Here is a 20,722-nt window from a genome sequence, read left to right on the forward strand (position 1 = left end):
AAGGTGGCTATCTAGAAAAAAATGTGAATTTGGAACTGTACTTTGGATCACGTGCGTGCGTGCGTGCTCAGTCACCTCAGTCCTGTCTGACTCTTTGCGACCCCATGGACTGTAGCCCGCCAGGCTCCTCTGTCCGTGGGCTTCTCCAGGCAAGAATTCTGGAGTGGGTTGTCACTTCCTTCTCCAGGAGATCTCCCTCACCCAGGGACAGAATCCTTGTCAAGATCCCAAATATCCAGAGCAATTACGCCGACTGCCACAACTAGAGAAGCCCGAGCTGCCGTGAAGACCCAGCACAGCCAAGATAAATAAATTAATTAAAAGGTTCCCTTGGCTATTATGTGGCTAGTGCTTAAAAACAACGACAAAACCGAAGTGGATTAATTTGAACAATTATTTCCCAGAAGAGAATCAAGGCATCTATCTGGCAGCTTTTAAATTTTTTTCTTCTGTTTTGTTTGAAATAAAAATTCGCAATCTAAGAACAAAACCACAACTTTTGATGGCTTGCTCTTTTTGACATAAAAGTTAATAAAGCCTAAAACAACATGCCTGAGCCCATTTGAGAACGCCCCATTTACAGCGGTGCCGCTTCTTACTGTGCTTTCCAGATTTAACCCACAAGGGTCTTTGTTTCATTGTGTTTGTGTTATTTTGAAGGGACAGAAGTAATAGCCAACATCTCAACAAAGTCCGTTCCTCATGCTGTCTCTCACTTCTGTCTTCCTGTGACCCAATAAACAACCAAACCCGACAGAGTGATGGTTAAAAGCCAGTGCAAACTGAGATTGGGCAACTTAGGGCTTCTTACTCACACAGGCTTTATCTTTGCAAAGCTGTGACATTAAATCCCACTTATCCATATCAAATGTGGACATCCAGCCGTAGATACAAGTTATCTTTTTTTCTCCCCCCACTGTCTATACTCCCCTACCCAACTTTGCATTAAGAAAACAATCGACAGACTAATGTACGGAAAACAACTCTTTCGTGCTCCTCATAAAGACCAGTTCCTCCTCTGGGCTCACCAAAGCTGCTCAAACAAGAGCCCCACTGTCCCTTTCGGAAGAGAAGAATAGAAAATTACTTAAATGAAATCTGGAGGTCACTGGACCGCTTAGGAAACAGGGAGCTAGATGTTGCAGCTGTTAGTATGTGACAGGTCATCCACACTCGTATTTCCAGAGGAAATGATGAGGATTTCTGACGTCCAAGGAAGTTGTGCAATAGCGGTTTCCTCATTTCAGGCTTCTGACTCTGTGCCATACCAAAGAACCCACCAATTATGCTTTATCCAAAACCAAGATATAAGTAAGTAACAAATAATGATCAGCGTCGTAACAGTGAGCATCACAGCAGCTACCATTTCCTGAATGTGTTTAACCCCACCATGACCCTGTAAGGAGGGCATGACTATTACGCCCATTCTATAGATGAACAAACTGAGGCTCAGAGAAGGAAAGTAGCTTCTTCAGGAAGTGTTTTTAAAATCTGGATCATTTGGGAAACTACTTCCTCTCTCTCTCTCTTTCTTTCTTTTAAACTATTTATTTATTTGGCTGTGCCAGGTCTTAACGGCACACAGGATCCAATCCTTGACCAGGGGTCAAACCAGGGCTCCCTGTACTGGGGAATCAGAGTCTTAACCACTGGACCCCCAGGGAAATCCTGAAATTTCTTTCTTGAACAGGGCACTCCTCTGCTTTTCATCTTTCAGACTCTTTTTTTTTTTGGAAATGTTAAAAAAAAAAACTACCATGTTTTTAATTATATAATAAATATTACTGCAGATTATAAACTGGTACATCATGAATTTTTCACAACAATGAGACTATCTGCTGGCTTAGTTTCCAGAAATGGAATAACTGGATCAAAGATCAAAGATACCTGATTAACTTCGGCAAATATTGCCAAATTGCCTACCCATCAACAGGAAAGGGGCTTCGCTGGCAGTCCAGTGGCTGAGACTCTGCACTCTCAGTGCGGGGGGCCCGGGTTCCATGCCTTCTCCAACTCTGCCCCCCACCTTTTTGCTGTTGTTGTTTCACTGCTAAGTCATGTTCAACTCTTTGTGACCCCCATGGTCTGTAGCCCACCAGGCTCCTCTGTCCATGGGATTCTCCAGGAAGAATACTGGAGTGGGTGGCCATTTCCTTCTCCAGGGGATCTTCCCGACCCAGGGATCAAACCCATGTCTCCTGCCTTGGCAGGTGGATTCTTTCCACTGAGCCACCAGGGAAGTTCCCCCACCCAGCCCTCCTCAAACATCGGTCAGACCGTGTCACCCTCCTGCTTGCACCCTCCACGGGCTGCTCGTGGCAGAGTCCTGGGTGATGGACCATGAGGCTCTGAGTCTGACTACGGAGAGGCACTGGCAGAGGGAGATGGGGCTGCAAGAAGTAGAAGGGGGTGAAACGAACCCGCTCCGTCTGCAGAGGCACAGGCTGCTGATGCCTCGGTGGACTGGAGACTGTCCCCTGGGCAGCCCAGGGGGCCCTGAGCTGAGATGGCAGGGCCATGCTGTGAAGGAGCCTGGGTCCCTGAGTCGAACCCATACAGAACACCTGGAGGTAGACAGTTCAGTTCAGTCGCTCAGTTGTGTCCGACTCTTTGCGACCCCATGAACCGCAGGATGCCAGGCCTCCCTGTCCATCACCAACTCCCAGAGTTTACTCAAACTCATGTCCATTGAGTTGGTGATGCCATCCAACCATCTCATCCTCTGTCGTCCCCTTCTCCTCCTGTCCCCAATCTTTCCCAGCATCAGGGTCTTTTCCAATGAGTCAGCTCTTCGCATCAGGTGGCCAAAGTATTAGAGTTTCAGCTTCAGCATCAGTCCTTCCAATGAACATTCAGGACTGATTTCCTTTAGGATGGACTGGCTGGATCTCCTTGCAGTCCAAGGGACTCTCAAGAATCTTCTCCAACACCACAGTTCAAAAGCATCAATTCTTTGGTGCCCAGCTTTCTTTATAGTCTAACTCTCACATCCACACATGACCACTGGAAAAACCATAGCCTTGACTAGATGGACCCCCAGAAAATCCACGAACTTGTACAGAACACCTGGATTGGAGGTAGACAGGCTCCCCAGAAAATCCATGAACTTGTACGAACTTGCCTTTTGGGATTCATTCCTCCTGAGTTCTCACGATTGAAATCCCAAACCGACAGTCCAGCTGGAGACACCCTTCCATCCTCTGTCCTTGCCCAAGCACTGACCACATGCCAGAGTGAGTGAGTGAGTCTTAGAGGAAAGACATCCCTGGGACTTTTGTAGTCAAACCTGGGCTTCCCTGAGGCAGAGGGAAGTTGAGATCAGGAGACCTCATCTAGGGCTCACTGCGCTCTGACACGCTCATGTGTGCAGAGAAGGGGGTAGGGCGTGGCACCGCGTGACCCCCTGGCTTTGCTCTCTAACCACGTCCACTCCCTGAATGTCTTGTGCAGGTGATACCACGATCTGTGCAGGGAGCAGAGCAGTCAGGGAGCACGACTTTCTAGAACCTGCAGGACCTCCCCAGTCTCAGCCCTAAGGGTGGTTCGCCCTCGTTGCCAGGCACCTGGTTGTCACAGAGACAGAGTACCCACAGGGTTCCGTGTGGTCAGTTACGGCCCATGGGACACTGGAGATCAGAGGCAGAGCTGGGGTGCCCGTGGGATCAGCGAGGGCCTGCTGCCTGTCTGCAGAATGTCTTCACCACTAGGTCTGTGGGATGCTCTCCTGCTGGTCTCTGCAGCCTTGAGAGGAGTCCCAGGTCCCTGGGGGTTTCCTTGGGAGATTCTGCTGTGTGCAGCGATGGCGCTTTTCATAGTCAAGAGCCGAAGCACTCTAAGAAGAGAGGCAGAGCTGGCCGAGAGGTGTTCTGCCCGCGCTGAGGTCTACAGGAAAGTCAGGGAGAAGATTGGACTCATGGCACAAGCCTATGAAGCCCTCGAGACGCCCGTGGTGGTGGCCAGTGCTCCCACCTTACAAATCCTGTGCTTGGAGGCCCTCAACAAAAACCCAAGCGGATCATCTCTTGAGGACATGAAAGACCTCCTTGAAAAAGTACAGAAAAGTGAGCCCTCCTCCCAACTTTCGTTTCATGGGCTGATGATGGCTCGTCTCCAAGGACAGATACGGTCCCTTGGAGACCTGGCGGACTCCCACCAATTCCAGGTGACCGAGGCAAAAAACATCTTGAAAGCCTCTCAGGACAAGGTGTGGCATCTCCAGGACCAACTAAGGGATGGTTTGAATGAAAATAGTCATCTTAAGCAAAGTCTCAAACTGCTCTCCCGAGAAATGGAGGGATGGAGGCGCAGGACACAGGGCCTAGAGGGAGGAAAAGATGTGCTGGAACACTCCAACGCGCAAATGCAGCGGCTGCCGGGTGATAAAAGGAGTCAGCTGAAGTCACTCGTCGAAACCACGCTGAAGGCCAGATATCCGCCTGACCTCTCCAGAGAGAGGGTCCCGTTGAGAGGAGCAACTTGGAAGTGGGAGAGAACAGAGAGGCAGAAAGTGCGCGTCCCCCAGGGGGCCTGTCGGAAGCTGACCTGAAGGGTCTCATTCATGCTGTTAAAAGTGTCCTTTAAAAGGAAGAAGAAAGAAAAAGAAGAAATATCCAGAAAACTGTATGAAAAAAATCAAACCAATGAAGAGCGAGTGGGACAAATAAAACGTCTCAAAACTGAGCAAGCCTCCTTGCGGTCCGAAAACGCACAGCTGGAGAGGGAGACTCAGAACCTTCCGCCGAAACTTGAAATGCTGCCTGAATGACATCAGGAGCAGGTCCAGCAGCTACTGAGAAAGTCAACGGAGGCGGCAACATGCCGCCTGGAGATGGAGAGATGTCCCCAAGGGTACCGAAGACTGGCCTACGCCAGTCAGAAGTGCAGCCTCTACGAGAAGATGGCAGAGGACACAGAGAACTGGAGACAGCCACGTTCTCCTGCCGAAGCAAGCTCCTCGCAGGAGAAAAGAGCCCGGGAACGGTGGGCGGAGGCGCTGTACACCGAGACGGCGCTCCACGAGCTGCGGAAGCGGAACCACCGCTTCACGCAGGTACTGGCCAGCCTCCAGCTCAAGCTCCAGCCCTTCCCCAGCGGAGCGTCTGTTCCTGCGGCATCAGGGTATCCGCTGGGTCCGGAGGCTCCGCAGGAAGCTGGAAGGTCAGCTGGGAGGGCTCAGGGCTCCAGGCTCACGTGCACGTTTGACGCTGCTTCCAAGCAGCTGGGGCTGGAAGACCCCACCCACAGCCACGCCCAGACATGTGCCTGAGTCCTCTGTCCATGAAAGGAATTTTGATTTCTCTCTTTCCGGTCTAACGGCTGTGTTTAGTTGATGCTGACTGCTCATATTCAAGTTTTATGGCATTAGAATATGCCTAGGTAGTATTTTTTCAACTGGAGAGTCCGCGTGCCACAAGAAAGACCCAGCACAGGCAAAATTAAAAATAAATAAGCAAATGAATAAATAAAAATAATTCTCTTTCTACATTACTTAAGTGGAAAAAAAACCCAATGAATACAGACCAATTTGAATAGTAGGCTACCATTGGTGGGAAAACAATGCTTTTATACTTCATCTTACATAAACTTATGATATATGTTCATATTATATATATACACACAGACGCACTTCCTTGAGTATGCTTAAGTTGTATCTAGTAATATGCATATACCCGGAGGAGGGCATGGCAATCCCTTACTTGGAGAATCCCATGGACAGAGGAGCCTGGCGGGCTACAGAGACCACCGGGTCACAAGAGTCAGACACGACTTAGTGACCAAGCCACCACCACATACCCTGGGCAAAGTTTCTTTACTTTATTGTGTATTTACCAAAGAGGGTTAGTTATATATTTTTAAAACTCTAGTGATAGCCTCACTGACAAATTTAAGACTCAGCTAACTTTAAAAAATGATCCATGTACCAAAATGACTGCTGCTGCTGCTGCTAAGTCGCTTCAGTCGTGTCCGACTCTGTCTGACCCCACAGACGGCAGCCCACCAGGCTCCTCCGTCCATGGGATTCTCCAGGCAAGAACTCTGGAGTGGGTTGCCATTTCCTTCTCCAGCGCATGAAAGTGAAAAGTAAAAGTGAAGTCGCTCAGTCTTATCCAACTCTTAGCGACCACATGGACTGCAGCCTACCAGGCTCCTTTGTCCATGGGATTTTCCAGGCAAGAGTACTGGAGTGGGGTGCCATTGCCTTCTCCGACCAAAATGACTAGTGAAGGTCAATTGTTGAGTCAACTATAGAACCTGGTTTAGGAACCGAAGAACAAAAGTGAAATCAGATACCTTCAGATCGGATGTACAGTTCTGTACAGATACTGTAATATATTACAGTTCTCTGAAATCTTAAGTCAAAAGAGAAAATAAGAGATTAACTTATTTCTAATTTACTTCAGACTCAAGCATATAGATGCATGACTTTTCTTAGCAATTAAAATATTTTTTGGACAATCGAGAAAGAAAAGTAATGGCAGAAAGAACAGAGGATGAGCACACAAAAATTTACATGTGAGGATATTTTTTGCATCATTTTTTCGCAATTGGGAAACCCTGGAAGAAACTTAAGTGGCTGCCAAAAATGAATTGGTTGTAGACATTATGGCATAGCCAACTCACAGACCACTGATGCATAAATGAAAAAGAGTGAGGTTGGCTTATGCGTGCCAGTGGAATGATTGGCAAATGAAACTGCCAAGATCAAGGAAGTATACACAAGTTTTGGCACAATTAGTTTTAAAAACACCACCACTAAATATATGTATTGTTATTGTTTAGTCACTAAGTCATGTCCCACTGTTTGCAACCCCATGACTGTAGCCCATCCACCAGGCTCCTCTGTCCGTGGAATTTCCCAGGCAAGAATACTGGAGTGGGTTGCCGTTTCCTTAAATAAGTATATAGATCTGTGCCTTTATGCCTGCCTATGGACATCTATGTTCCCACAAGGGACACAGAGAAACCCTCCCGAGGGAGGAGGGAGTGACCTAATGTTAGAAGCACAGGAGCAGCGGAAGATTTACTTTATAAACTATTACAACACTGGGCTCTTCCACCTAAATGCACGCCTCCTGTGCGCGTGTTTTCACTGCCACAGAAGCACATGCCGGCTGATGACATTAAAATGATATGCTTTCACCATCAACATATTTCACTCTTCTAAAAAATAACCTGGTGATTTAAAATTCATCCTTAATCGAAACAGCCAGCCAGCCCATGTGTGGCTCATTCATTTCCCCCAGAAAACAGTGAATAAACACAGCAGGGTATAAATGCATACGTCTGGAGAAGATGAACTTTTACCAGTTCTGTCTTTTCAGAATTCTAAAGTGAGGACCTTACCAATTTCTTTGACCTTTTTTCTTCCCCCCATTCGGATGCATGGCGGTGACAAGGCATTGAATTTCCAGTTTGTCACTAACGCCATAGGCTTTATTATGCCTTTGAACAGAAGCTGGGCTTAAAAAGAAAAGTTTTTCTTAATAAGTAGCTGTTCATCCTTTGATATGCACATCTGGATCCCTCGTCTTATCTCGGGCATGCTAATGCTGCTTCCTGCAGATAATGATAAAAGAACAACTCAAAATAACAAAAAAGGAATAAAATGTGCCAGATGCCTAAAAAATAAGGCGGACAATGCATATAAAAGCAACTGGTTTTTCAATTCCGGAGAATAAACTCTAACCAACAATTGAAGCAATCATTTTAGTGGTCAATTGATGCAAGAATTTTTTTTTTTAAGGGATTAGGAAGGGGAAAAAAAAAGCAAACATTAGCTGACAGCCACCACCACATTCTGTTAGAAATTAAGGGGGAAATGTAAGTATGCTGTAAATCACTTTGGGCTTTAATTTTGCTTCTGCCACGTTACTTTGTTGCTTCTTTTTTCTCTCTTTTCCCCCATTGGGCTGCGACTTAAACACAGTTAATTAACACAATTAAAAGCCAAACAGAAAGGCTGATTCATAAAATTTTCAGGAACTACAGAACATTTCAAACACAGAGAAGTACCAAGAATAATATAAGGGACATCTGTGTACCCATCATCTGGGCTTAAAGACCACTTTTTCATTTTTTTTTTTCTTTCTGTTCATTTTATCAGAATAAATTTCCTTCATTCTCAGAAGGAGTCATTCCGAATGTGACTATTTCTTAATTTCAACACCATCTTTGTTTATTGAAGGAAGGTGCTCTCCTTATAAAAATATTATGATTTTCTCCATTTTGCTGGGTCTCAAAAGAGCTGTCTCCTACCTAGTGTGTGAATGGGCCTGATGCTTTGAAAGTGAGATTAGTATTCAGGAAGAAAGAGTAGAACTGTTATCTGTTGAATATACATATTTGATTTATAGATATTACTTATGGTTACTATCTAGATGATCTTTGTCCTTTATGGCTTCTTTTCACAAAAAGCAGTGACTAATCTGTTTTGTCAGTGGGTGCACACAGCATCAGGAGTTCTGAGGCTGATTGCGAATGATATATTAATAGTCGGGCAAATTAAAACTTCTGCTTTACAGAAACTGCCCCCCGAAACAGGAGCTGAGGACTGTGGGGAGAATGAAAAGGCAGTGGCAGCGTCTACCTCTCAGCACAACGGCAAACTGCGGTCTGGACTCTTTCTTCCCTAACCAGATAACGTTTGCGAGTTGATTCTGCATTAGCATGCAGCAGGCATGGGAAAATGATAAACTCCTATTACCACTGTCATGGCAACTGAAAAAATGGCTGCTTTGGGGGAGCAGGGTCCACAGGAGAAGAAAAGCAAAGACCCGTCTCTTTCTTCTATCTGACATCTGCTGTTTAACATACAAAATTGTATTATCATGATGCAAGCTAGTTGGCCAGCACGAAAGCCTGCCTAGGAATTGTTAAAGCCACAGCCCCGCCACTGCCCACTCCCCTCTCTTTACCATAAGAGTATATAATTTGACCCTGAGCATTTCCACCGAGGGTGATCAGTTCCCTTCCTTTTCATCCCAGGTAGAGCGTGTGACGCGCCCTAAGAAGGTGCAGCGTAGGGAGAAGGGTCTTGTGGGGTTAGAGGGGGGTACAACTGAAGGATTACACAGCAAAAATCATGCTCTTCATTTTGTAGTTGCTTTTCTGAATTATCTGTGCCTCTCTTTGCCCCATGTCCCTTCTCTTAAGCGTTCTGGATTTTTCTAAGACAGCAATTTAGGCAGAGCTTGCGACCGAGAGAAGATAGGATACCATGAGGAATGGCAAACAGACGTGCTGGGCTAAAGGTTTAAACTGGTTGTTGCAAGAAAAGAACCAGAAGGACGTGCTCTCAGCGCCAGAATCCTGATTCGGGAGAGAGTGGACAAGAGGGATATCGTCTTCTCTATACTGCCCTTTTCCAAATTTTTAAAATCAAGTGCATGTATCACTCTTGTAACGAGCAAAAACATCCAGTAAGTGTTTCAAACGGGGCTACAGAAGTAAGTTTCTGGAAGAATGCCAGTGCTGACACGCATACAAAAATTCCACATTATCCAAAGTTACCATCTGAAGCAAGTGCTTGGTGAGCATATGTGTCTTATACATATTTTGTATGCTTGAATACATATTTACACCTGCATTTTAATACATAATAATACACATATTTTAATAAATAGTACAGTTTAATACATATGTATTATGTACATATTTATAATATGTAACATTTGCGTTTTACATAAACACATGCGTCCACGCTAAGTTGCTTAAGTCCTGTCTGACTCTTCGAAACCCTGTGGACTGCAGCCCGCCAGGCAGAATACTGGACTGGGGTGCCATTCTCTTCTCCATTTACATAAATACATATTTAAATGCATTTGTATTTATAAGCAAAATAAATATTTAATAATATATAGCTATGTGTTAAAATGATAATTATTAAAATAATTCATATTTTAATACTTTCTTAGTGAGAAAATTTAAACGAAACTCCTTTCAAACATTTTGCTCCCCATCCCCTCACAGTTGTGTAAACAGAACAAGCCAGGGACCAATTTGGGTTGTTTTCACAATACTGCCTTGAAACAGCTGTTAAGGGTTCCTTTGGGGCTATCCTTAAATAGACGAAATTTGGGGAAAGAGTGAGATTAAGCCCAGTGATAGGAGAAAGTCAGAGGCACACCAACAATAGGAAGATCATTGGCGTCACTCACAGCAATCATTGGCAAAGTGGGCGAAAGAAGGCCGTGAAGCAAGACCTGTGGATGGAAGCCCCGGCCCGCCGAGCGTGCGTGGTTTGGAGCATCCTCAGGGTTTTTAATAAGGATCACAACCAGCAGGCAGGCTGGAGGCGGAGAGGCCGGAGCAAGAGACATCAAACAGGCCAGAACAGCTCTGTTTGTTTTCCCAAACTGTCAGAGTAAAGTCACCATGTGCCACCTGGCTAAGCCATGAGCAACGTCCCCGGAAAATGTCCACAGTAACCACAGGGATTTCTCGGACACACGCACCGGGGACTGCTAGGAGAAGAATTTGCTTGGGGGAAGGGAGCTGCCAGGAACCAGTCCCAGCGAATCACCTGGGACGGCTCAATGCTTGACATGACAACGGTCTTATTTTTAATCCTCAACACGACCCTTTGAGGGTAGGTATTACTAGTCCCAGAATAATAATGGGGTGGGGGGCTGGCACGCTGATTCGCCCCCTGGTGTTTCCCTTCTCAGATATTCCAGTATCAGGTCATTTCTGCTTCTCTTTTTGGCTTTCAGGGCCATCAGCATAATCTCTGTCAGAGGGTGGGAGTTTTACATTTGCAATTCTAGATTTTTCTTTCTGCTGGGTTTCCGGCAGCCCACTGCTGTTTTTCACATCTCTTAACTGCACATCAAATGAATCAAGCCCTGGAACTAGTCCTAAGGTGTTTCCTGGGGAAGGGGGGGTGGTCCCGGGGGGATTTCTCTCTTTGCAGTTTAAGATTTTGAAAGGCATAACTTTCTGGTCAGGGGCGAGAAAGTTCTGTGAGTCAGCTTTTTCAATTCAAACCCCCACTTTCTTCCCTCCCAAGTCATTTCACTGGGTGCCTGGGGCCTCAAACCTGCTGGCCTTCCCAAACCTGACTGTGCATTGAAGCACCTGCTGGGTTTTCCAAAAATGAGGATTTCTCAGGCTGGGCTTCTATTTTATAGGTGCAGACTCTGATGGCAAGAGTCCCCTCACTCGAGCCTCAGCCATCAGAAAGAACCATGGACAAAGGAAAATACACACTAATTTAAGACTCATTCTGATTACGGACCAAGTCCCATCTCTGTAGATGCCACCTGCGCTGAGACCACCTCCCTCCATCATTCTGCAGCTCCCAACCTTCTCAGCGGGCACAGTTGACGTCATTTCCTTGTAAGCTGCCGTCGGCCTCTCCCACCAGGACGGCAGCCTGGCCCTCCTCACGGTCACAGTGCCCAGGGTGCCCGACAGCTCAGGGACTCGGGATTACACGAGTGACCGAAGGGCTTGACTGCACAAAATTCCGTCAGCAGGCAGGGACCGGCCCTTCCTGAGCCTGCTCTCCTTTGGTACGGATGCGGGAAGGCGGCTGAGTGGAGCTCCCCTGTGAGCCTCTCAGCTCAGCTGCCGCAGGGCCGCAGAAGCCATCACCTGCTCCTAGGACATCTGGGCTTTTTAGATGCAGGAAGGTGTGTATGGCAGCATCTTTGCTACAGCATCCTAGTAGCAAAAAACTGGAAACAAAAGGAATAAATGCTGGCACAGTCACATATGGAATATCATATAGTCGGCCCTTGGATGCGGAACCCATGCGCACAGAAGTGCAACCATATACTACGTTATTTTATATCAGGGACTTGAGCCATCTGTGGATTTCAGCTTGGGCAGTAGTAGTCCTGAAACCAGTCCTGCTAAGGTTACCAAGTGATGGCTACTGATTGTATGACAATGAGTAAAATTAATGAATAAATCTGTATGAATTGTGTCAAGTGAATTTCCATTAGGTATGATGGAGTGACAAGAATAAAATGCACTAATATGTAACATACTACCCCATTTCGGGAAAACAATGGTAAGTTATCCTTGTCGAGGGTTACTTAAACCTGGATAAAAATACGAAATGATAGCAACTTCACTGTGAAGACCGCTGGTGTGCAGGGCCTGAGTGGGAGAAGAGGGGAGAAGATTATGGAGAAGAAGGGAGATGTTGGCAGAAATCAAGGAAAAAAGAGGAAGAAAATTAGAGGGCAGGAGGAGAAGGGGATGACAGAGGATGAGATGGTTGGATGGCATCACCGACTCGATGGACATGGGTTTGGGTAGACTCTGGCAGTTGGTGATGGACAGGGAGGCCTGGTGTGCTACAGTTCATGGGGTCACAAAGAGTCAGACACAACTGAACGACTGAACTGAACTGATATTAAAATCATGTACTTATAAAAAATTATATAATTATGCATGCATGATAAGCAGAATTGCCTTTTTTTTTTTTTAAATGTGAGACACACCTGAAATGATGGAAGAAACTTTGAACATATTTTTTAGGAGAGAAAGATGAAGAAGCAATAAGTTAATGTTTACCTTAGGAGTTGAGTAGAAAGAAAACGAGGTCAATGCCAAGAAAGATGGAAATAAAAGGAATCACGTATCTGAGATTTTTAAAAACGGAAATGTCTTAAAGCTAATACGAAACATTAGTTGCTTATTAAGGATGAAGAAGATAGGGATGCTCACTGTGTTATTTTTTCCTACTTTTCTGTGTTCTTACACTTTCTTGTTAGGAAAAAAAACTACATCAAAAGACACATTCAGCAAAGTGTCCCCTGAGGGCTCCTCTCTCCCAGAAGCAGGAGGCATGCGTCCTGGGGGCGACGATGTCAGGGTTCCTCCCCTGTTCTGGGGCTGCTGCCCCCAAAGCCAGGACTTCTGCATCAGCGGGGGATACAAACAAACTGGGGGACACTGATTCTGATTTTCCTCCGCCTGCCATCGCTTCTCTGCCTACTGCCCCCTTACGGAAGGCATCTCTCAGAGTTTTGCCTGATTCTGGTATCTCAAGGGTTGAGCATGCTGTGGGGACGGCCTGGGTGCACACTCTGGAGCTGCCGAGGACTAGCTGCGCGATTTTCTTCAAGGAGGAAAGGAGAGGGGGCAGGTGCTCGAGGTGGAGCTTGGTGGAGGAAGGAGCCTTCATTCTTCCTCTCTCCACGGAGCCTACTCCCGTATCTGGGTAGCTCATTCTGAAGTCTGCCTTTGCTGCAGGTTTACTTCTGGATGGTTCTGCAGCCTGCCTCTGTCACACCAAAACTATGCAACTCCTCCTGAGCCAGGCAGCGGGCACCCAGCATGGTAAGTAGACACACACCTGTCTTCCCATGGGTCCAGTGGGGAGGGTAGATATGGCCTCAAGCGTAGTCCAGGGACTAAAGTGCTGGGCTAGTAGGTCCTCCATCTGACCAGCTGACTGAAGCTGTTTCCTCTTATGTAAAACCAGCGTTACACACTGGGTATATCCTTGAAGTCTGCAGTCAGCGGGCTTCCCTGGTAGCTCAGTGGTAAAGAATTCACCGTCCTACAGAAGCCACAGGAGACGCAGTTTCAATCCTTGGGTCGGGACAATCCCCTGGAGGAGGGCGAGGCAACCCACTCCAGTGTTCTTGCCTGGAGAATCCCACGGACAGAGGAGCCTGATGGGCTACAGTCCATGGGGTCGCAGAGAGTTGGACATGTCTGAAATGACTTAGCACGCATGCACAGGCTGTCAGTGTTGGGACTTTTTGTTTCTGGTGTGTCTTCCTTCGTCACAACCATGAGGCCACAGTCTTCGATGGTTTCACTGACCATAGTTTTCTTAGAGCCTTAACTAGTACCTGGCATATACAGGTGCTCTGTAAATATTTGTGGAGTCAATTCCTTTTGTCTTATAGTTGGACTTTAGAATTTAAAAGAAAATTCCCTTGCTTCCTTCCCTAAGAGGAGATATTTTTAAGGGTCTATCTAAAGACCATATCTAGACATTGTAGTTTTGGGTGGTAGGAAATTCACATCTTCAGTTTTAACTAGATGTCACCAAATGTTTTCCAAAGGGTTGCATCAACTTCCACTCCAAAGAGAAGTTTATAAGGGGTCTCCTTTGTCTGCATTCTTTTTTTTTTTTTGGCCATGCCATGTGGCATGTAGAATCTTAGTTCCCTGACTAGGGACTGAATCCAAGCCCACTGCATTGGAAGCTCGGCCTTAACCACTAGATCATCAGGGAAGTTCCTTGCCTGCATTCTTTCTAGGATTGGGTATGATCAGACTTTTAAATCCTCTGCCAAAGATTTCTCTTGAAAGGGAAAATGCAAATGAAGCTGTTTTCAGAATATATCACACCTTTAAATGTTTTTTTTTAAATACTGTGACTAGATTTTGACACTGTTATCACCCCAGACCTCAGCTCAAATGTCCCCCTCTCCCTTCCCCCGAGGCCGTTCCCAAATCCCTACAGAGGCTGGTTTCCCCTTCAGTCACTTTCCGCCCCATCTCTCTGTTTATTTCCTGCATGAAGCACTGGAATCAGAAATAATCTTTTGAGCAGTTCTTTTTGATTGCTTTCTCCTCAGTGTGTCTACAAGGGCTCTTATCTGTCATCACCAGATTTCCGAGCCTTGTTCGGAGCCTGGGTAAGAATGTAAGAGATACTTATAGAATAAACGAAAGCGTATACGACCTTTTACAAAGCTAAAGCCGTTTTAGACATTTATTAGGCATCAGGTTTATTTTTTTTAATCTTAACAGTATTAGGCAAGTACTGTTATCAGATAATCTTCCTCTTTTATTTCACCTTACTGCTCCTAAACCACAGATTTCATAATTCATTCAATAAGTGATTGATAGGTCACTTATTTGCCAGTGACTGTGCCATGAAAGTACTCATGGGATGAAGACAGAATTATATATCTGCAATTTTGCTGAAAGTAGGGGTTGGGTGACCCAGCCAGAGTGACATGTGGAATCTGGCTTCAAGAATTTCTCAAAAGAAGGAACTTTTTTTCAGTAGAGAAGTAATAGTGGGAACAATAAGGAAAGCTAAAATATTCTGGATGTTTACCATGTGTGAGGCCCCGAACTAGCTGCTTTACATGAATTATATTTTTAATCATCAGAAAAACCATACAGGGTAGTTATTGTTAAAGTGCAGTCACCTCTGGGTCCGTTTAACTTCTCTGAATTCTACTAGATGTGTGTGGGGAGAAAAGAGGGAGAGAGAGAGGAAAAAAGAAGGATTTAAATTTACCTGGGCAGGGATTTCCCTGGTGGTCCAGTGGCTAAGAGTCCGAGCTGTCAATGTAGGGGCCTGGGTTCCATCCCTGGTCAGGGAACTAGATCCCACATGCTGAGCAAGGAATGTACATCAAACCTCTAAGAGTTCACTTTCCACAACTAAAGATCCCGCATGCCGCAACAAAGACTGAAGATTCCATGGGCTGCACCTAAAATCTGGTGCAGCCAAATAAATACTGAAATAACTAAACAAATTACCCAGGCACCCATGTGCGTTATTTCAAGGAAGAGATGGAGTGGGAGGTCCCTGGTCCTGAGTTTTGTCTGGTCCTTGCCTGCTCTACTACTATAACGGAAAGGATGGTCAAGGGTAATTTTTGATCATACTTGATTTCTTCCCCTCTACACATTAGCTTTTAGAACTAAAGCCTTTGCAAATGGAGGCTCAGAAGAGCTGAATGTCTTCTATAGCAAAGTTACATGCTTGCACAGCAGTTTCAACAACTATAGGGACCAGTTTCTCTGATCTGAGCACATCTCCTGACTTTAATGTCACCATGTTTTAGGTCCTTGGCACAGGCCCACGCTATGAGCACGCTGCCTGTGTGCTAAGTCACTTCAGTCGTGTCTGACTCTTTGCGACCCCATGGACTGCAGCCCGCCAGGCTCCTCTGTCCAAGCGATTCTCCAGGCAAGAATCTCAGAGTGGGTTGCCATGCCCTCCTCCAGGAGATCTTCCTGACCCAGGGATCGAACCTGCTTCTCATTGTCTCCTTCACTGGCAGGTGGGTTCTTTACCACCAGCACCACCTGGGAAGCCCAAAGTAAAAGTGTGAGTCGCTCAGTCGTGTCTGACCCTTTTGCAACCCTATGGACTGTAGTTTTCTAGGTTCGCTCTATCCGTGGAATTCTCCAGGCAAGAATACTCGAGTGAGTAGCCATTTCCTTCTCCAGGGGATCTTCCCGACCCAGGGATCGAACGTGGGTCTCCTGTATTGCAGGCAGGTTCCTTACCCCTGAGCCACCGGGGCACTTTAGCGCATCAGTTATTACTGTTACAGAGATCACTTCCTCCAAGAACACGGAACTAAGCAAGCTCTGGGAGAGGTGCTAAAGACTGCAGTGAAGCCGCTTTCACTGGAGGTCTTTTTAACAAGAAGAGATACTAAACTGACTTGGATTTCTTAGATGCACTGGAGACAGGGGGAAAGAAATCTGGAAGGTTATTCTAAACCCAGGATTCTGTGACCATCTCATAGTTTCCCAGACTTCCTTGATCACAGAAATCATTTCCTAAAAAACAAAAACAAGAAAGAAATGCACATCCAAACAAACAAAACAAAATAAAACACAGTTCCTGGCACACAGGAAGTGCTCAATAAATATTTGTTGAATGATGGAAGGAAAAAAATCACAAATTGAAAAACAAAATGTAGGACCTGATCTTTGCCAATAACCTTTCTCAAACCATATATGTTTCTGTCTTATGTTGGTACACACACACACACACACACACACACACACACACCCCTACACCTCTTATATAAGTTTGTATCATCATACCAAAATCTTTAAAGGTGTTTAACAAACTGTTTAAAGTAGGTCCTCTTTGGGGCTTACCTAATGGTTCAGCAGATAAAGAACCCGCCTGTTGATGAAGGAGACATAGGAGACGAAGGTTTGACCTCTGGGTCAGGAAGATCCCCTGGAGAAGGGAGTGGCAACCCACTCCAGTATTCTTGCCTCGAAAATTCCATGGACAGAGGAGCCTCTAGGGCTGCCGTCCATGGGGTCGAAAATAGTTGGACACGGCAAGGAACACATTGTTGTTGTTTGGGGAGAGAGAAACTGTCTTTGCTCCTAAAATGCTTGACTCTTAAGAGGAAGAGACACCGGAGATCTCTCTCTCCTTCACATCCACGCACAGTGAAAAGGCCACGCGAGGACACAGCCGGAAGGTGCCATCTGCAAGTCCAGGGGAGAGCCCCTGCCAGAAACCAGTCTTGGTCAGGGGCTTCCAGCCTCCAGAAGCGGGCGTGGCTCTCTATGATGGAAGCCCAAGCCGCCCAACACAATGAAGCAAAGAACAGCTCTCCACGAGAGAGACCACCCTCCATCCAGGCAGCCGTGTGAACCACTCTCCCTCTGCGTGTGATTTCCGTTTCGCAGGTAAAGTCACACGTATGCAGCTGAGTGGGATTTTGAACCCAGCACAGATGACTTCCAAAGGCTGTGTTCTCTGCCACCATGGGGGTGGGCGGGTGGGGAGGTGAATCCCATAATTTTCTGATTTCTCTACAATACGCTTTATTTAAAGTTTGAGGCAGTTCCATTTCTCACTTTATTAAGGGACCAGGAGAGGGAAACCCTGTTAATTTCCCTTTATCAGGATGTTTTTCATCACAAGCACCAATAGACGGATGAAATTTGGCTCAAACGAGAAGTCCATCTCTTTTTTTTTAAATTTTTTTTATTTTTTTAATTTTTTTTTTTTTTGAGAAGTCCATCTTTTATTCACACTTAACAAGAACCCAGAGGTTGACCCAGAGGTTCCAAGGCTGGTGCAGGAGATGACCAACACCGTTAAGAAACCAGACCCCGGCCCAGCCGGCGGGAGCTGGGTTTGGAGAGTCCCGGGCACTCGGAGAATCCGCGTAGCTCCGGCTGGAGCCAGGTCCGGGAACCTGCGCACTGCTCTCGTTTTCCGCGGCTTCATCTCCCTGCGCGGCGCCGCCTGCTACCCCATCTACTTCCAGGCCTTAATGTGGCTGGAGGAGTACAAGAAGGAAGAAGCCATGAATCGAGCTGGTATTGTTCAAGAAGATGTGCGGCCACCAGGGTTGAAAGCGTGGTCGGATCCATTTGGCCGGAAATGAGAAGACTAACACCGCCTCTAATGATGCAAGTAGACAGAGGCGTCATGCTTCCTGGTCTGCAGCAAGTGCAGTAAGTCACCTGGCTGGAGAACAGTGGCTGAGCAGAAAACTCTGGAAGGCCATAGAGAGTCCTGTGCATGAGGATTACGTCCCCTCTTAAAAGAACCCTGGAACAAATCATACTGTTAGGAGGGTTTTCATGATTTGGTTTCCTTCCTAAAAATGAAGCTGTCTCACTCAGCTGGGCTTGAAGGCCATCTACATATTATTCAGTCTCTACCTCTTAGCCAGCCAAGCTGTGATATGAATACAAGCAACGAGTAGACTGGGGGAAGACCCTAGACTGTTTTGCCATCCTCCAAATAGGAAATTTCAGGGGAAAACTGCCATATTGAGCACCCTCATAGGGCTCTTTGAAAATGTTAAAGTTGATAAAACTCTTTGAGGACAAGGTACATTGTGCTCTTTAAGAATAAATAGTTCAACTCAGCCATCTCATTAGGAAGGTTGCTGCATGTTGAGAAATAAACAAATTTGAAGCAAACTAAATGGGTCTGCATGCCTATTAGAAACCATTGTTGAATTGACTGAAGTGAAAATGTATATATTAAAATGATTTCTCTTACTTCAAAAAAAAAAAAAAAAAAAAGAAAGAAACCAGACCTCTCCATCCTTCCATCCCTCCATTCCTCCCTCTCCATTCCTCCATCCATCATTCTTGTCATTTTCACTCTGTCCCTGAGTGTCCTCACAGTCACAGGATGGCTGCTGTAGCCCCAGCACCTCCTCCTACAACCACGTCAAAGGCAGGAAAAGGGGGGAAATATATATAGAGCAGAGGAAATAGAGGAGGTGGAAATCTTATAGATTTATAGAGGAGGAAATCTTATAGAGGAGGAAATCTTCCTTTAAAGTCCTCTAGCAGGTTTCTCGGTTTCCCCCTTTTTGTCTGTGGCCTGAACTGGGTTACATGCCCACTTCTAGAACATTCTCTGGCAAAAAGCCTCAGGGGTGGGTGGAAAGGTATTGGGAACTCACCTTCCTTGAGCACCCACCTCCAGATAACCTGAAGAAAATTCAAGGTCTGGATTGCAAGGAAGAAAAGGAAGGTGGCAGTTGCGTATGTGACTGAGATCTTTGCTTGCGATCTTGTTTCAGGCAAAGTTCACTTGCGAAGCTGGGTTAGTGCGGTTCACTCCAGAAGTCCCTGGACCCTACTGCACTGCCTTCTGTCTTCACATTTCAGGCTTTCAGATAACCTTGCTGCTGCCACAGAGATAAACTGAGTTACTAAACTGCAAGGCAGGATCGTTCCATTATAAAAATACTGCTGGTAATTAAATCCTCCAATTACAGGTAGTCAGATTAGTGAGAGGAGCAGGGTATATTTTAACTAGTAACTCAATTGGGGTTACTAAAGATGGAAAGAGATAAATTTAAACAGCCTTAAGCTTGACAAAGAAAAGGGCATGAAATCAATTTGTATGTAAATTTCTCCCAGTTAGAACGTCCCAGAAGAAGAGAGTTATGCAGAACACATGTTCTTCTGGATTAAAATCCTTCCGAGACAGTCCTACAGGAATGTCCCCGGTGGTCCAGTGGTTCAGACTCCACACGGCCGGCGTAAGGGGCCTGGGTTTGATCCCTGGTCAGGGAACTAGATCCTGCATGCGGCAACTAAGACTTGGCACAGCCAGATAATTTCTTTTTTTTTTTTAAAGGAGGGAACAGAAAAATATCCTTAAAAAAAAAAAAAGACCATCCTGTCAGTTTAAAAGTAACCAAACGATGACGTCAGGAGTTAAGAGTCTAACTGTGAAAAAAATAAATGTCATCTTTCTCGACAGTTTACAGAGAATGAGAGAGAAAAGTACACAGTGCACCTTCCTGACGTTATGTATTACTTTTCTTTCCTTTCCAAGGTGGATGCCTGGTTCTACATCCTGCAGCAACTTTCATGTGGGGAAATAATAATATAGGATAAAGAATTATTGATGTCTCACCGTCTAGGTTGTAGCTTAAATCCATCTTTCCCTACAGATATTCTGTTGCTTTAATTGAAGGGAAGCCCAAATGATAATAAAACAGATGATAATGAACATGATAGCAGTCGCAAACCTCTCCAGAGTTCTTGCTCTAAACCAGACACTGTACTTTCATGTGTAAAACCACGATCACAAGCTGGGTTGCTATGAACCCAACTTCCGAAGGAGGTGGATCCCTTGCTGCTGCTGATGCTGCTGAGTCGCTTCAGTCGTGTCCGACTCTGTGCAACCGCATAGACGGCAGCCCACCAGGCTCCCCCGTCCCTGGGATTCTCCAGGCAAGAACACTGGAGTGGGTTGCCAGTTCCGTCTCCAGGTGGATCCCTTAGTTAGGCCCATTTTACAAGAAAGGAAATTGAAACCTGGAGAGGTTAAGTAACCATCCTGAGAGTCAGAATAGTTCAGGGCCCTCCCTGCTGGTCCAGTGGCTGAGACTCCACGCTCCCAGTGCAGGGGCCTGGGTTCAACCCCTGGTCAGGGAACTAGATCCCATGTGATGCAACCAAGAGTCTGGATGCCGCAAGTAAGACCTGGCCCAGCTAAACTTAAATATATATGAATATATATAGTGTGTCTGAGTGACAGTGTTAG

General features: G+C 45.9%; 1 protein-coding gene across 1 annotated transcript; it reads left to right on the forward strand.

The window, feature by feature from the left end:
- Window positions 1-17,520: 17,520 nt before the first annotated feature.
- Window positions 17,521-18,249, forward strand: LOC122681686 (small integral membrane protein 20-like). The gene has a single exon (XM_043884038.1). It carries the CDS (start codon window positions 17,781-17,783, stop codon window positions 18,084-18,086), a length of 306 nt encoding a protein of 101 aa, XP_043739973.1. The 5' UTR covers window positions 17,521-17,780; the 3' UTR covers window positions 18,087-18,249.
- Window positions 18,250-20,722: the final 2,473 nt, after the last annotated feature.

Source organism: Cervus elaphus, chromosome 23, assembly GCF_910594005.1.
Source record: "Cervus elaphus chromosome 23, mCerEla1.1, whole genome shotgun sequence".
Taxonomy (NCBI): domain Eukaryota; kingdom Metazoa; phylum Chordata; class Mammalia; order Artiodactyla; family Cervidae; genus Cervus; species Cervus elaphus.

Excerpts from the sequence above, each read along its gene's own strand:
- LOC122681686 (XM_043884038.1), top strand. The coding sequence starts at position 17,781 with ATGACCAACACCGTTAAGAAACCAGACCCCGGCCCAGCCGGCGGGAGC.